At 47.6% G+C, this 17,604-nt stretch overlaps 1 protein-coding gene across 2 annotated transcripts in view; it reads left to right on the plus strand.

Annotated features, from left to right (window-relative positions):
• The first annotated feature begins 10,305 nt into the window (after positions 1-10,305).
• The window catches only part of sidt2 (SID1 transmembrane family, member 2), a 61,016-nt gene continuing 53,717 nt past the window's right edge, over positions 10,306-17,604 (plus strand). Inside the window, exon 1 of one of the 2 annotated variants that reach the window (XM_078426972.1) lies at positions 10,306-10,839. In XM_078426972.1, the coding sequence (XP_078283098.1) occupies positions 10,561-10,839 (279 nt within the window). In that variant the 5' untranslated portion in view covers positions 10,306-10,560. The remainder of the gene's footprint in view (positions 10,840-17,604) is intronic. The other variant, XM_078426973.1, reaches the window with a different exon arrangement.

Consider the following 17,604-nt stretch of genomic DNA (forward strand, 5'->3'; position numbering starts at 1 on the left):
TTGGGGGAGGGAGGGGTTGGTGTGGTGGAGGGAACTCTGTGGAAGGTCTCTGCCCTTTGGTGGCATTGCTCTGAAAATCTAATGAGAAAACGACTTGTGGCTACTTTGACCCAAGTTCTTCAGCAAACCTGTGAAGCCCGCCCGAGAGGCACTCCATTGCAGGGTGTGATTTTCCAACGTGCTGGAGATTTTCCTGAAGCTTTGTTGGATGATCTGAGTGTGTCTTCAGAGAGGCTGAGTCTGTTCTTGTGCGTGAAGGATTAACAATTTGGGTGTGTGTGTGTGCCGGATAATGCAGGAGCTTCTTGTAATTTATTACTCTCCATCTCCGTTGAATGTACCTGAAAATACCCGAGTTTAAACTACATTGCATTGTAAAATGCACTGCTCACCTTGAAACGTAACGACAAGAAATTTTGACTTTACACTATCTTCTGAAATCTGTTTTCTGGGGAAATCCATAATCCTTCAAATTATAAAGGATTTCCGCACGCACTTCCTCCCCCAGGTAGGTGAGTAGCCTCTGAGAGTCATAGATTTGCTGCACTGGAGGAGGAGGCCATTTGGCCCATCGTATCTCCTGCTACTTGGATAAAGAACTATCCCAGTCTAATCCCACCCATCACACACGCTCCGTAGTCCCACAGTTTGTGGCTCACCAAGTTCACATCCAAGTTCTCCAACTTGGAATTCGGGTAATAATTAATGGAGCAGCATTCTATGAAACTATAAGCTCGTAATAGAGGGTGAATGTATACTTTGTGTGGGGAAATGTTCCTTTCAAAGAGTCCTTAATTCCAAGGGTTTATTCCCTCCTCCCCGCCCACAGATAAAATGGAACTCTTTGGTACATTTTTTTAAGACATATATGGGATATCTGAAATATGGGACCACATTTGTTGGCACACTACATGGACTGGGAAATATATCCTCCAATTGCTTTAATGAAACTCTTTCCCCCCCCCTGCTCATATTTTACTACTGGCATGTATAATCTCTGCATCAGACTATGCTTCCAGAAACACATTGTATAGTAATGCTTGATAAAACTGTGCTGTAGCCAAATACTTGTCTGTTATATTCAAGAGTGAAGGAAGCATACAGTGCTATTTGTGTCTTGTTTGAGTGACTTGCTGAATGGTAGTGTATATGCTTATTTAATAAACAAGAATGTGTAACTGTTATCAGATATCTGAGCAGTGGTGTTTCGTGCTTCTATGTACTGTAATTAATGCTCCGTGTACTGTGATATTAAAAATGGTTTGAAACTTTGCGGCTGGTTCTGATGTGCGGTGGTAAGGATGTGATCTCCACACTCTGGACTGTGTAAGAAAATAACTGCAGATGCTGGTACAAATCGAAGATATTTATTCACAAAATGCTGGAGTAACTCAGCGGGTCAGGCAGCATCTCGGGAGAGAAGGAATGGGCGACGTTTCGGGTCGAGGCCCTTCTTCAGACTCGACCCGAAACGTCGCCCATTCCTCTACACTCTGGACTGATGTTTCACTGAGCTCTGACCCCACCCCCTGCATTCAGTATCATTGCAATGGGGAAAGTAGAACACATCACTGAGGCCCTCGCTAAAATATTGAGTATAGAAGTTGGGAGGTCATGTTGCAGTTGTATAAGACGTCGGTGAGACTGCATTCAGAGTATCGTGTTCAGTTCTGGGCACCGTGTTACAGGAAAGATATTGGCATGTTTGCAAGGGTGCAGATAAGATTTACGAGGATGTTGCCAGGACTAGAGTGTGAGCTATAGGGAGAGGTTGAATAGGCTGGGTCTCTATTCCTTGGTGCGCAGGAGGGTGAGGGGTGATCTTATAGAGATGTATGTGTCAAATCATCTCTATAAGATCAATGCGGCATGGTGGGGCAGCGGTAGAGTTGCTGCCTTACAGCGAATGCAGCGCCGGAGACTCAGGTTCGATCCTGACTACGGGCGCCATCTGTACGGAGTTTGTACGTTCTCCCCGTGACCTGTGTGGGTTTTCTCCGAGATCTTCGGTTTCCTCCCACACTCCAAAGACGTACAGGTATGTAGGTTAATTGACTGGGTAAATGTAAAAATTGTCCCTAGTGTGTGTAGGACAGTGTTAGTGTGCGGGAATCGCTGGGCGGCGCAGACTCGGTGGGCCGAAGGGCCTGTTTCCCCGCTGTATCTCTAAATCTAAAAAATGAGAGGAATAGATTGGGTAGATGCACAGAATCTCTTGCCCAGAGTAGGGGAATCGAGGACATAGGTTCAAGGTGAGAGGGTAAAGATTTAATAGGAATCTGAGGGGTAACTTTCTCACACAAAGGGTGGCGGGTGTATGGAACAAGGTGCAGTAGAGCACCAGAGACCCAGGTTCGATCCTGACAATGGGTGCTGTCTGAACGGAGTTTGTACGTTCTCCCTGTGACCACGTGGGTTTTCTCCGGGTGCTCTGGTTTGCTCCCACATTCCAACGATGTGCAGGTTAGTAGATTAATTGGCTTCTGTAAAATGTCCCTAGTGCGTAGGATAGAAAGTGTATGGGTAATTGCTGGTCGGCACAGACTCGGTGGGCTCGGTGTTTCCACGCTGCAACTCCAAACTAAAGTATTTCATTGTCGCATGTACCGAGAACGGAACAATGTGATTAGACAATAGACAATAGGTGCAGGAGTAGGCCATTCGGCCCTTCGAGCCAGCACCGCCATTCAATGTGATCATGGCTGATCATTCTTACTTACCGAAGCATCAGGGGTCTGCAAACAACACTAATAGATAACATAATACACGAAAACTCAATAAATTTTAAAAAGCGATATTAATGCAATAGAAAATGTTAGTAAACCCGAGTGTAACCACGACAGTTCATAGTCTGAAGTTGAATTGGTGTTTGTCGTGTTCAAGAGCCTGATGGCTGTTGGGTACAAGCTGCTCCTGAACCTGGAGGTCACGGTTTTCAGTCTCCTGTGCCTTCTTCCGAATGGTGGGGATGAGCTGAGAGTGTGGCCAGGGTGGTGTGGGTCTCTGATGATGCTGGCTGCCTTTTTGAGGCAGTGCCTCCATAAAGATCCCTTTGATGATGGGGAAGTCAGTACCAGTGATGGGACTGACCTCCCCAGACTATGAACTGACTTGGTTACACTTGGATTTTCTTTTGCATTAATATTGCTTTTGGAGGGTTGTGGACCAAGCGCAGGCAAGTGGGACTAGGGTAGCTGGGACACTGTTGTCAGGTGTGGGCGAGTTGGGCCGAAGGGCCTGTTTCCACACTGTATCGATCTATGACTTATGGAAGCCTGACATAAAAGTAGAGAAGACAAAATGTAGGAAGGAACTACAGATAGACAATAGGTGCAGGAGGAGGCCATTCGGCTCTTCGAGCCAGCACCGCCATTCAATGTGATCATGGCTGATCATTCTCAATCAGTACCCCATGCTGGTTTACATCAAAGACTGACACAAAAAGCTGGAGTAACTCAGCGGGTCAGGCAGCATCTCTGGAGAAAAGGAATAGGTGATGTTTCTGGTCGAGACCTTCATTCTAGACCTGAAACGTCACCCGTCCTCTTTCTCCAGAGGCGCTGCCTGACCCGCTGAGTTACTCCAGCATTTTGCGTCTGTAAAAGGGGAGAAGTTGTTCCTGAGTCTGGAGGTGCAGAGACCTTGTGTCATTAGCAGGAAGAATTGAGGCAGTGGTATGTTTTCACTGCTGGTGAATGATACAAAATCGTGGTATCAAAGCATAAATGCCAAAGAGGTAACTGTACATAAATGATGCATTTGGAAATAAAGTGAAGCACTGAGGGAGTGGCATAGTCTCCTCGTTGGCACCTTAGTTTAGTTTAGAGACACAGCGCAGAAACAGGCCCTTCAGCCCACCGAATCTGTGCCAACTAGCGATCCCTGCACACTAGCACGATCCTACACGAGCACTACTGACCATTTACAATTTTACCTTCTGCCGACAGGGGTGGGGAGAAGAGGCAATGGTCAGGGTGGGGTGGGTCTTTGATTATGTGGGTGAAGTGCAGACGGAGCACTGCTGTGTAAACTGAACTGCAGGTGTAAAACCAGTGGGATTCATGTGATACCACCAGGGGATTGCAGTGAACCTGCAGCTCAGCTGCATCTGGGGATCATTGGCTTGTTTTATTGTTTTCCACCTGCAGGTAGTTACAGTGTTCATCTCCACTGAGGCCCCTGTGTCATTAACGGGAAGAATTGAGGTAGTGGTACGTTTTCACTACTGGTGAAATTTTACAAAATCGTACCATCAAAGCGCAATTGCCAAAGAGGTAACTGTACATAAACTATGTATTTGAAAATAAAGTGAAGTACTGAGGGAGTGGTATAGTCTAAGAAAATAACTGCAGATGCTGTCATGGGCCTCCTCCAGTGCCATAGTGAGGCCCACCGGAAATTGGAGGAACAGCACCTCATATTTCGCTTGGGCAGCTTGCAGCCCAGTGGTATGGACATTGACTTCTCCAACTTTAGATAGTTCCTCTGTCCCTCTCTTCCCCTCCCCCTTCCCAGATCTCCCTCTATCTTCCTGTCTCCACCTATATCCTTCCTTTGTCCCGCCCCCTGACATCAGTCTGAAGAAGGGTCTCGACCCGAAACGTCACCCATTCCCTCTCTCCTGAGATGCTGCCTGACCTGCTGAGTTACTCCAGCATTTTGTGAATTAAATACCTTCGAGTGGCATAGTCTAGTTGGCATCTTAGTTTAGTTTAGAGATACAGTGTATAAACAGGCCCTTCGGCCCTCCGAATCTGTGCTAACCAGCGATCCCTGCACACGAGAACTACCCTGCACAAACACTAATGACAAGTCACAAATTTACCGAAGCCAATTAACCTTTGTACGTCTTTGGAGCGAGGGAGGAAACCGGAGCTCCCGGAGAAAACCCACGTAGGTCACGGGGAGAATGTGCAAACTCTGCACAGACAGCACCGGTGATCAGGATCGAGCCCGGGTTTCTGGCGCTGTGAGGCAGCAGCGCGACCGTGCCGCCCTAATCCCATCTGTTACTGAGGTTACACCAAACAAAAGCTTTTCACTGTACCTCAGTACACGTGACAATACACTAAACTGAAGTCTGAGATACCATTTACATTTGCTGGACCTACAAGAAGTTAAGATGTTATAGACAATAGGTGCAGGAGGAGGCCATTCAGCCCTTCGAGCCAGCACCGTCATTCAATGTGATCATGGCTGATCATTCTCAATCAGTACCCCGTTCCTGCCTTCTCCCCATACCCCCTGACTCCGCTATCCTTAAGAGTTCTGTCTAGCTCTCTCTTGAATGCATTCAGAGAATTCTGAAAAGATTGGCTTTTCCTCGCAAATGCTTGCCCATCAATCAATGTTGCTGCGTGTGCTTTGACTGCGACCACATTGTGGAAGTTCCTGGGGTCGTTTTGGGCTCTTCCTAGATTGCAACATAAAGATTGCAACATAAAAACTCTTCTCAGATTGCAACACCAAGTGGTGTGGGGAGCTATTAGTTTCACCAGCCAATACGGCAAAGAGCCACTCCACCCTCCAAGCCTGTTCGTCTATTGGCACCCTATTTTTGAACCACAAGGTCACACATTCATTAAGAAACCATTTCTCAATCGTAAGTCTTTTTTTAAAAAGCTCACAAGTTAGATATTTCTCGGTATTACCCTTTTACGTCAAAGTCTTAATAAACACGACTACACCCTGACCTCTCTCCCTCATGGCGCTGGAAATTCTGATAATCGAGGCAAAGGAGGCTTAGTTTAGGACGCAGGCCCTGCCTGGGTCGCGCTGACCAGCAAACCCCAACACACCAGACACAATTTACCATTTTTACCGAAGCCAACTAACCGACAAACCTGTGCATCAGGAGTGTGGGATGAAACCGGAGCACCCGGAGAAAACCCACAAGGTCACAGGAAGAGTGTACAAACTCCATGCAGACGGCACCGGTGGTTAGGATGGAACCCGGGTCTCTGGTGCTGCAAGGCAGCAACTCTACCACTGCACCAACTACCACGGCACGCTGTCTTTGAAAACTTTGATTTTTGAGCCGGGGTTTCCACTTGTGTGAAGGACTACAACTGGAGGTCGTCAAAGTAAGACGTCATCAAGAAATCCAGCGGGGACCTGAGACAAAACTTCTTTACCCAGAGAGAGGTCAGGATGTAAACATAGGGGTCTCCTTCCAATCGTTGTAACCCTGCAGTGCGATTGATCTGAATTGTATATCTTATAACTAAAATCATGCCCAAATTGTGACTTACAGAAATTGCAGATTCTGGAAGATCAGGGCAGAATAACTGGTATCCTAGTGAACTGCAGATGCTGGTTCAAATCGAAGATAGACACAAAATGCTGGAGTAACTCAGCAGGACAGGCAGCATCTCTGGAGAGAATGAAAGGGTGACATTTTGGGTAGACCCTTCTTCAGACTGATGGTCTGAAGAAGGGTCTCGAACCGAAACATCACCCATTCTCACCAGAGATGCTGCCTGTCCAACTGGGTTAGTCCAGTATTTTGTGTCTATCTTCGATTTAAACCAGCATCTGCAGTTCCTTCCTACACAGTGAATCCTCGTGAATACTTTCCAGAGAGGCTGCCTGTCCCGCTGAGTTACAGCGTTTTGTGTCTATATTTTGTGTAAACCAGCATCTGCAGTTCCTTCCTGCGCACAAGTGAGTACTTTATCCGTTCAGGAAGGGAAGTGCACTATGAACTAGCATAATTCCTTGGGGAAAGATTGCAATGTTACCTTGATACACACCGTAGACTGAATGCTAGCGTGGGTCTCAAGAAAGCATTGATCTGAAGAGTGCGGAGAACCACATCTATTGGTTTTGTTTCTGCATCGTCGATAGGTCTTAAAATCTTAAATAGGGGGAAAAAAGAGAAAAATTGAAGTGAAGAACGACGTTGAGGGAAGCACCTCCTTGACCCAGTGGGTGCGGTGAAGATGGGGGTGGACGTGTGAACACTGATGTGAATTCCACACCAGCCGCCTTTTGGCACCAAGGTAAAGCCCCACCCAAGCTGGGACACAAGGTGTGGGATTCCCAGCACACTGTCACAACACTTAGGAAGCATCTGGATGAGCGCTTGAACTGCCAAAGAAAAGTGGATTACTGACCCAGGGAGTCACGAGTCATACAGCGCAGAATGTACAGGAAGGAACTGCAGATTCAACTCTCCCCGTCCCTCCCCCACCCTCGTTCTCCGACTAGTTTCACTCTCCTCCTGATTAATTTTACTGATTGTACGCCTCGCTGTCACCTTCTCCTCAGCCAACAATGAACCATTCTACATTTCCTCGATCGTCTGCTTTGATCTGTCTTTTTCACACCTTACCCTTACATATCTCTAGTCTCCCTCTCCCCTGACTCTCAGTCTGAAGAAGGGTCTCGACCCGAAATGTCGCCCATTTCTTCTCTCCAGAGATGCTGCCTGCCTATCCCGCTGAGTTACTCCAGCAGTTTGTGTCTATAATACAGCATAGAAACAGGGTCTTCAGCCCAACTTGCCCATACTGACCGGATGCCTCATCTACGCTAGTCCCACCTGTCCCCATTTTGACAGTCAAGTCAAGTCAATTTTATTTGTATAGCACATTTAAAAACAACCCACGTTGACCAAAGTGCTGTACATCTGATTAGGTACTAAGGAAAAAAATGAAACATACAGTAGCACACAAACAGTTCACAGCGCCTCCTCAATGAGCCTCAAACGCTAGGGAGTAGAAATAGGTTTTGAGCCTGGACTTAAAGGAGTCGATGGAGGGGGCAGTTCTGATGGGGAGAGGGATGCTGTTCCACAGTCTAGGAGCTGCAACCGCAAAAGCGCGGTCACCCCTGAGCTTAAGCCTAGACCGCGGGATAGTGAGTAGCCCCAAGTCGGCCGACCTGAGGGACCTGGAGTTAGAGAGGGGGGGTTAGAAGATTTTTGATGTAGGGGGGGGAATGTCCATTTAGGGCTTTATACGTGAATAGGAGGAGCTTGAAGTTGATTCTGTACCATACAGGGAGCCAGTGGAGAGAGGCCAGAATCGGGATGATGTGGTCCCTTTTACGGGTACCCGTCAGGAGTCTCGCTGCGGCGTTTTGGACCAGTTGCAGGCGGGACAGGGAAGATTGGCTGATCCCAGTGTATAGGGAGTTTCAGTAGTCTAGGCAGGAGGAAATGAAAGCGTGAATGATTTTTTCTGTGTCGTCGAATTGGAGGAAAGGTTTGATTTTAGCTATGGTTCGAAGTTGGAAGAAGCTGGCTTTTACCACAGCGTTGACTTGCTTATCAAATTTTAATGCAGAGTCAAATATCATGCCGAGGTTTTTGACATGCGGTTTGACTAGGCAGGATAGAGTTCCAAGACTGCCTGTTATCGATTTGATGGAGTCGGGGGGGCCGAATAGGATGACCTCAGACTTGCTCTCATTTAATTGGAGGAAGTTCTGTGCCATCCAACATTTTATGTCCTCAAGGCAGTGTGAGAGGCTGTTTAAATTTGACTGGTTGTTGGGTTTCAGGGGGAGGTAAAGCTGAGTGTCATCGGCATAGCAGTGGAAAGAAATGCCGTGCCTTTGAATGATTTGGCCAAGGGGGAGCATGTATAGAGAGAAGAGACAGTGTCAGTGTCCTTTGGCAGCTCGTTCCATATACACATTACCCTCTGTGTGTGAAAATTGCCCCTCACATTCCTTTTAAATCTTTCCCTTCTCGCCTTAAACATATGTCCCCTGGCTCTTGGTTCCCCAACTCTGGGTAAAAGACTCTGTGAATTGACCCTACCTATTTCCCTCATGATCATACACACCTCTACAACATCACCCCTCATCCTCCTCCCAACCTGCCCAGCCTCACCCTACTGGCCCTTATCTCCTGGCAACATCCTGGTAATTATTCTCTGCACTCTTTCCAGCTTTAACAACATCCTTCCTAAAGCAGGGTGACCAAACCTTAACACAATACTCCAAATGCAGCCTCACCAATATCTTGCATAACTGTAACACAACATTCCAACTTCTATATTCAATACGCTGACTGATGAAGGCGATGTACCGAACGCCTTCTTCACCAATCTATCCACCTGTGACGCCAGTTTCTAGGTACAATACACCTGCACTCCTCGATCCCACTGCTCTACCATACGCCCCAGGGCCCTGCTGTTTATTGTGAAGTTCCTGCCTTGGTTTGACTTCCCAAAATGTAGCACTAATCTGCGTTAAACTCCATTAACCATTCCTCTGCCAACTTGCCCAACTGATCAATATCCCGCTGTAATTTTTGGTAATCATCTTTGCTGTCTTTGATACCAGCCAGTTTAATTGCCAGTTAAGAGTTGCTAATTATGCCTGGTACATTCGCATCCAAATTGTTACTATAAAGCACAAACAGCAATGGGCCCAGCCAGCACCAATGCCCGAGACACACTTCTAGTCACATCTCCTCCAGTCCGAGAAACCACCTTCGACCTGCACCCTCTGCATAAATATCATGGCCATTTTTCCAAATGATTATTGATTAGACGAGGGTTGGGACACACAGCTACGTGTCTCGGTGGTAGACACACCCTTGTTCTCTAACATGATTTTTTTTCCGTACACGTGGGAAAGTAGGCAGGGTTTGGGATTTAAATCTTTCCGGTACCTCTGACAGTGTAGCACCTAGTGCCAGCATAGATTGTTTGCACTGAAGTCTCTAGACAACATTGTGTGATACGCTGCTGCCTGAAATGAGGCAAAGGTGATACAGTCGACTAATAAATCTGAAGTCTGAAGGGTCTCGACCTGAAACGTCACCCATTCCTTCTCTCCTGAGATGCTGCCTGTCTCGCTGAGTTACTCCAGCATTTTTGTGAAATAAATACCTTCGATCTGTACCAGCATCTGCAGTTATTTTCTTACAATAAATCTCTTTAATGGTTTGTCATTTAAAAAAATCCCTACAATCCCCTCCGCAGAGTCTTGCAGACGGTTTTGAAGGAGTTGAACCAAGGGGGGGGTGAAGGGGGGGGGGCTGCTTTTGGCGTTGGTGGTTGTTGTTGTTGCTGCAGCTCATCTGGAAGGCTGGGCTTGCGGATGACGTGGAGCGAGGCCGGGCGGCGTTTGTTTACCCGGGGCGGCTTGTTGTTGTTGCTGTTGCAGCGGCGGCAGGTGGTGTGCGGGGACGGGGCTGGAGGGAGAGGCAATGCAGGAGGTTGGGTCCGGGTTGTGATGAAGAGAGAGCGGCGGCAGCTGCTGCTGCAGTGACCGGTGGCAGCGGCGGCTTCCTGGTCGGACCTGTGTGGGGCCAGGCGGCCCGCTCGCCATTGGCGGAGGCGGCAGAGAGATACATTGCCGGGCGCTCGCCATTGGCTGAGAGATACATTGCCGGGCGCTCGCCATTGGCGGAGCCGGCAGAGAGATACATTGTGGGGCCGGTGTAGCAGTTTGCGGAGTGAACGCTGCCCAGCGCCAACGTCAACACCAACAACACCCCCAGCACCACCGCCACACCACCGGGGACATGCCCCCCCTCTGCCCCGGGGTCCCTGCAGCCCACCCGGGGCACACACTGGAAGCCTGAAGCCCCATCCCAGTGCAATGCGGGCACGCCATTCCTCATTGCACGGCGGCGGCGGCGTCTTCATCACCATCTTCACCATGCCACCGTTCCGCAGCCCAACGCGCTCCCGGTCGGCCTGGACTTTACTACTCAACGTCTTCCTCCTCAGCTCCCCGCTGCCCACGGACGTCGGCAAGGGGGTCCTGGGGCAGGAGATCATCCAAGTCAAGGGTGTTTTCGACAGAGTCTACCTGGTGGTCGTCAACAACAGCGTGCAGAAGATATTCGCGTTCAACCACACGGTTTCCCGGGACAAGGTATTTCTGTGTGTTGTCTAACTTACAGCGCTTCCCCCTGTTTTGCGTCTGGCCGCGGGCTTTGCCGCCCATCCCCCGCTCCTCTGGTGAATCACTGGACGGCCACCGATGTTGTTATTGTGACAGAAACGGCGGCGGCCCGGAAGCAAGTGCTTGGCCGATCACTTGCAACCCGGATCCGATAGCGTCCGACCAAAGATAGACACAAAATACTGGAGTAACACAGCGGAACAGGCAGGATCTCTGGGGAGAAGCAATGGGTGACGTTTCGGGTCGAGACCCTTCAGACTGAGAATCAGGGGAGAGATATGGACGGGTAAGGTGTGAACCCAATAGATCAAGGCAGACGGTGGCCAAGGAAATGTAGAATGGCCTGAAGAAGGGTCTCACCCATTCCTTCTCTCCAGAGATGCTGCCTGCCCCACTGAGTTACTCCAGCATTTTGTGTCTATGTTTGGTTTAAACCAGCATCTTCCTACACATTTAAAATGGTTCGTTGCTGGTTGAGGGGAAGGTGACAATCAGTAAAATTAATTTGTAGGACTAGTCCGAGAATTAGGGTGGGGGAGGGACAGAGAGAGAGGGAGAGGGAAAACAAGGGTCACTTGAAGTTAGAGAAAGCAACTTGGTCTGAAGAAGGATCTTCTCCAGTGATGCTGCCTGTCCCGCTGAGTTACTCCAGCATTTTGTGTCTATGTCTTCAATATTCATGCTGCTGGGTTGTAAGTGGCTACTGAGTCTTGGAAACAAAACAGGCAGCCTCCTGCACTCCTCAGTCTTGCAGATATCTCATGAAATCAACGGAGAGCGGAAGGAGAACATTGGGCACATCCTTCCCCAACCGTGGGTTTGCCATCAACAATCCAGCCTCAACACTTCCCCAGTGGCCCTGATGTCCCCCTTAACAATTACCTCTCCTATTCCCTTTTGACAATCACGATTGAAGTTCATAAATCATTGGAGCCATTCGGCCCATCGTCTACTCCGCCATTCAATCACGGCTCCCTCTCAACCCCATTCTCCCGCCTTCTCCCCATAACCACAAATGTGCTCCCATCACCCCCGTGAATTTGGAATTGCTTCGACTCCTTGCAAAAAGTTTTTTGTTTTTTTCCTCACCCTAGTTCTTTTTTTCTTCAAGCTGTGTCCTATATCTTTGGTCTGAAGAAGGGTCCCGATCCAAATCGTCACCCATCCTTTTTCTCCAGAAATGCTGCCTATTTCCATACTGCATGACTCAATGACTCAAGAGGGAGTTACATTTAGCTCTTGGGGCTAACGGAATCAAGGGAAATGGGGGGAAAAAACAGGAACGGGGTACTGATTTTGGATGATCAGCCATGATCGTATTGAATGGGGGTACTGGCTCGAGGGGCCGAATGGCCTACTCCAGCACCTATTTTCTATGTTTCTATGACTCTACCTCATACATAAACCGCATCAGATGTGTAAGGTTGAAGCACGCTAGGAAGGCCCTGGGTGGATGCCATGGAAAAATGATTGTAATCATGTGTAAAGTCAATGTTTAACCACATTAAACTGTGATTGAATTTGTTGTGCAGAGCAGGGAATTCAATGGAACGGAGACAAGATAACAGTTGTGTGGATAATGCTAAGTGGCGGACTGGCAAGTTAATAAGTGCAGGTCCACCACCAAATGTCCGGCAACTGATGGTCCGGCACCTCCTTTGATCCGGACAAAATCCGGAGAGCTCACTGTGGCCGGTTTCCACTGGGAGATCTCTACTCAATGAAAGCTGCTAATTTCCAGCTTATTCTTTCATTCACTAGCTATTTAACCAAGTGGACATCGCAGGGATGAGGGGAAGGGTAGAGGGAATCCTAAGTAGTATTTCCTACCTTTTATAGACAGGAAAAGCTGGAGTAACTCAGTGGGACAGGCAGCATCTCTGGAGAGGAGGAATGGGTGACGTTTCGGGTAGAGACCCTCCTTTAGACCATATTGATTTCTCCAACTTCAAGTAACCCTTGCCTTCCCTCTCTCTCTCTCTCTCTCTCTCTCTCTCTCTCTCTCTCTCTCTCTCGCTCTCTCTGTCCGTCCCCCCCCCACCCTAGTTCTCTGACTAGTTGCACTGTCCTGATTAATTTTATTGATTGTCTGCCTCGTTGTCACCTTCCCCTCAGCCAACAATGAACCATTCTATTTATTCACAAAATGCTGGAGTAACTCAGCAGGTCAGGCAGCATCTCGGGAGAGAAGGAATGGGTGACGTTTCGGGTCGAGACCCTTCTTCAGACTGAACCATTCTACATTTCCTTGAGCATCGTCTACCTAGATCTGTCGTTTTCACACCTTGCCCTTCCATTTCTCTAGTCTCCCTCTCCCCTGACGCAGTCTGGAGAAGGGTCTCTACCCGAAACGTCACCCATTCCTTCTCTCCAGAGATGCTGCCTGTCCCGCTGAGCTACTCCAGTTTTTTGTGTCTATCTTCGGTTTAAACCGGCATCTGCTGTTCCTTCCCACACATTCCCTACCTTCTGCCTAGGATTCCCGGGTGCTGCACCCTCGAGTTTGTACGTTCTCCCCGTGACATTTGTGGGTTTTCTCCGAGATCTTCGGTTTCCTCCCACACTGTCTGGTGGTCTCTGGGGATGTGCATGGAGCACAAATCAAGGCGGCAGGACGCCTGTGAATTTTGTCAGTAAACTTTGGCCATGTGTAGGAAGGAACTGCTGATGCTGGTTTACACCAACGATAGACACAAAGTGCTGGAGTAACTCAGCGGCTCAGGCAGCATCTCTGGAGAAAAGGAATTGGTGACGTTTCGGGTCGAGACCTTTCTTCAGTCTCGAGTCTCAAGAAGGGTTCCGACACGGAATGTCACCTATTCCTTTTTCTCCAGGGATGCTGCCCGACCGGCTGAGTTACTCCAGCACTTTTGGCTGGGTAAATGTAAAAATTGTCCCTAGTGGGTGTAGGATAGTGTTAATGTACGGGGATCGCTGGGCGGCATGGACTTGGTGGGCCGAAAAGGCCTGTTTCCGGCTGTATATATATATGATATGATGATATGATATGATGTAAACCATTCTTTCCTACACAAATTGTATCACGCCCTGTCACAGGTGCTGTGAGCCTGCTCATTGTACACAGCCTTGAAACTACAGTTTAGTTTTTTGCCAGGCGTGCCGAGATACAGTGAAAAGCTTTTGTTGCGTGCTATTCAGTCAGCAGAAGGACGACACATGATTACAATCGAGCCATTTGCAGTGTAGATTTAAGCGTGTGGAGTGATTGTGATGTGAGTTTGTGGAGCTGCTTCTGTGGCCGAGGACTCAAGATGGCGCCTGGATTGGGCGCCATCTTGGAAAAACAGCATTACATGCACCACAACCTTGCAATGTCGTACACCTAAACTTACCTCCTGGTCTAAGCTTTGACATCAGGGGATATTAAGTTTAATAAAATGGGTGACAACGGTGGCGCAGCGGTAGAGTTGCTGCCTTACAGCGAATGCAGCGCCGGAGACCCGGGTTCGATCACGACTACGGGTGCTGTCTGTGCGGAGTTTGTACGTTCTCCCCGTGACCCGCGTGGGTTTTCTCCGAGTTCTTCGGTTTCCTCCCACACTCCAAAGACGTACTGGTTTGTAGGTTAATTGGCTTGGTAAAAGTTAAAAAAAAGTTTGTCCCGAGTGGGTGTAGGATAGTGTTAATGTGCGGGGATCGTTGGTCGGCGCGGACCCGGTGGGCCGAAGGGCCTGTTTCCGCGCTGTATCTCTAAACTAAAAAGAAATATCACCTCAAGGTTGAAAGTTCATATATCAGCCATTTGAAAAGATGCATAATTTGTATCTGATTTGTATACACATTCCATTTGACTAAAGCTACTTTCTATTGATTACATTTGAGCTTCTGGATACACAAGCTGTTTGCCAGCACTGGGCCTGTACTCGCTGGTGTTTAGAAGGTTGAGGGGGGACCTCATTGAAACTTACAAAATAATGAAAGGCATAGATAGAGTGGATGTGGAGAGGATGTTTCCACTGGTGGGAGAGTCTAGGACCAGAGGTCACAGCCTCAGAATTAAATGGCGCTCTTTTTGAAAGGAGGTGAGAAGGAACTTCTTTAGTTCGAGGGTAGTTAATCTGTGGAACTCATTGCCACAGAGGCCTATGGAGGCCAAGTCAGTAGATATTTTTAAAGCAGAGATTGACAAATCCTTGATTAGAACTGGTGTCAGGGGTTATGGGGAGAAGGCAGGAAAATTGGATTTGGAGGCAGAGATCAGCCATGATTGAATGGCGGAGTGGACTCGATGGGCCGAATGGCCTAATTCTACTCCAATAACTTGTGTGAAACTGGTAATGTTTGTTGGGCTTGTTTAATCGGAGATTATTAATATATTGTAAAGTCCTCAGTAATTCACAATGGTTATGCCTTTGAACTAGACTTCCAGAGACCTTGGCTACTGATTTGGTCACGCGAGTATAAACCCTGCAATTACATCTGAGCAAATTAAATTCAATTAGTTTTACTTGATATTTTTTAACAACTTTAATTGGAAGTAACATCTTTACTTTTATTTTTTTTTAACATCTGGGGCTTTCATTTTTTTCAGCAGAGTTGTGGAAGAAAATCATCCCAAATTAGATTTTCTTGATTAGTGAGGGTGTCAGGGGTTATGGGGAGATGGCAGGAGAATGGGGTTAGGAGGGAGAGATAGATCAGCCATGATTGAGTGGCGGATTAGACTTGATGGGCCGAATGGCCTAATTCTACTCCCATTCCTTATGACCTTATAACTTGTATTTTTTTCCATTCATGGCCCTTTCAATTGTTAACCAAGAGTTACCTAGCTAGGATTTCTATGATTGAGATTTGATATCTGTTTACACAGAATTTAAATATATCCTGCAGACTGCAAGACAAGTCGAGATTATTGTCATGTGCTCAAGTGCAGTGAGCTGCTGTAAATTGTCCCTCGTGGATTGAATTGAATAAATGTTATTAGCCAAGTATGTATCCATACAAGGAATGTGCCTTGGTGCTTTGCTCGCAAGTAACAACATGACAAACAGTAAACAACTAAAAATAAAACATTATAATTTACACATGTGAAGAATGAAATAAAATACCAGAGCAAAAGGAGGCTACAGACTTTTGGCTGTTGAGTAGAGCTACTACTCGTGGCAAAAAGCTGTTTTTATGTCTGGCTGTGGCTGCTCTGACAGTCCGGAGTCGCCTTCCAGAGGGAAGTGCTTCAAAGTGTTTGTGGCCAGGGTGAGAGGGGTCAGAGATGATCTTGCCCGCTCGCTTCCTGGCCCTTGCAGTGCACAGTTCATCAATGGGGGAAGGTTGCAGCCAACAAACTTCTCAGCTGATCGAACGATGCGCTGCAACCTCCGGATGTCGTGCTTGGTGGCTGAGCCAAAGCAGACCATGATGGAGAAGGTGAGGACGGACTCCATGATGGCAGTAAAACTGGACCATCACTGCCTGCGGCAGATTGTGTAGGATAGAACTAGTGTACGAGTGAGCAATGGTCAGCGCGGACTCGGTGGGCTGAAGGGCCTGTTTCCACGTTGTATCTCTAAAAACAAAACTCTCTCCACAGTTGAGCCAGCAATGAAAACCACAGTAGTTGGAAGGAAGTCTGCCCACATTAGCCAGCCCCACATCATCTAATGTTCCAGTCTTTCAGTGACCTCAGAAAATGGGAGCAGTGTCTTAGTATTTAATTATCATTTGTACCAAAACAGAACAATGAAATTCTTACTTGCAGCAGCATCAGGTCTGTAAACGTAATACTCAAGAGATAATATAATAAACAAACAAAAAATCCATTCAAATAGAACTGTGGAGATGACACAGGGGGCAGTGGAGGCCAATCCTCTGAATGCATTCAAGAGAGAGCTAGATAGAGCATCTAAAGGATAGCGGAGTCAGGGGGTATGGGGAGAAGGCAGGAATGGGGTACTGATTGAGAATGATCAGCCATGATCGCATTGAATGGCGGTGCTGGCTCGAGGGGCCGAATGGCCTCCTCCTGCACCTATTGTCTATTGACATGGGCACGATACGTAACATTTGTCTTTTCTGTCGTTTGCAATTGATTAACGCTGGGTTGTTCTTTCAAATATAAGATGCTTTGCGCTCAAGATAGTGTAAGAAAATAACTGCAGATGCTGGTACAAATCGAAGGTATTTATTCACAAAATGCTGGAGTAACTCAGCAGGTCAGGCAGCATCTCAGGAGAGAAGGAATGGGTGACGTTTCAGGTCGAGACCCTTCAGACTTCAGATTTATTAGTCGACTGTGTCACCTTTGCCTCATTTCAGGCAGCAGCGTATCACACAATGTTGTCTAGAGACTGCAGTGCAAACAATCTATGCCGGCACTAGGTGCTACACTGTCAGAGGTACCGGAAAGATTTTAACCCCAAACCCTGCCTATTTTCCCACATGTACGGGAAAAAAATCATGTTAGAGAACAAGGGTGTGTCTATCACCGAGACACCAACCCTCGTCTAATCAATAATCATTTGGAAAAATGCCCATGATATTTATGCAGAGGTGGTTTCTCGGACTGGAGGCAATGTAGTGTGCCTCGGGTACAAATCGAATGCTGGTACAAATCGAAGGTATTTATTCACAAAATGCTGGAGTAACTCAGCAGGTCAGGCAGCATCTCAGGAGAGAAGGAATGGGTGACGTTTCGGGACCGGAAACGTCACCCATTCCTTCTCTCCTGAGATGCTGCCTGACCTGCTGAGTTACTCCAGCATTTTGTGAATAATTGCG

Source organism: Rhinoraja longicauda, chromosome 32, assembly GCF_053455715.1.
Source record: "Rhinoraja longicauda isolate Sanriku21f chromosome 32, sRhiLon1.1, whole genome shotgun sequence".
NCBI classification, from domain to species: Eukaryota; Metazoa; Chordata; class Chondrichthyes; order Rajiformes; family Arhynchobatidae; genus Rhinoraja; species Rhinoraja longicauda.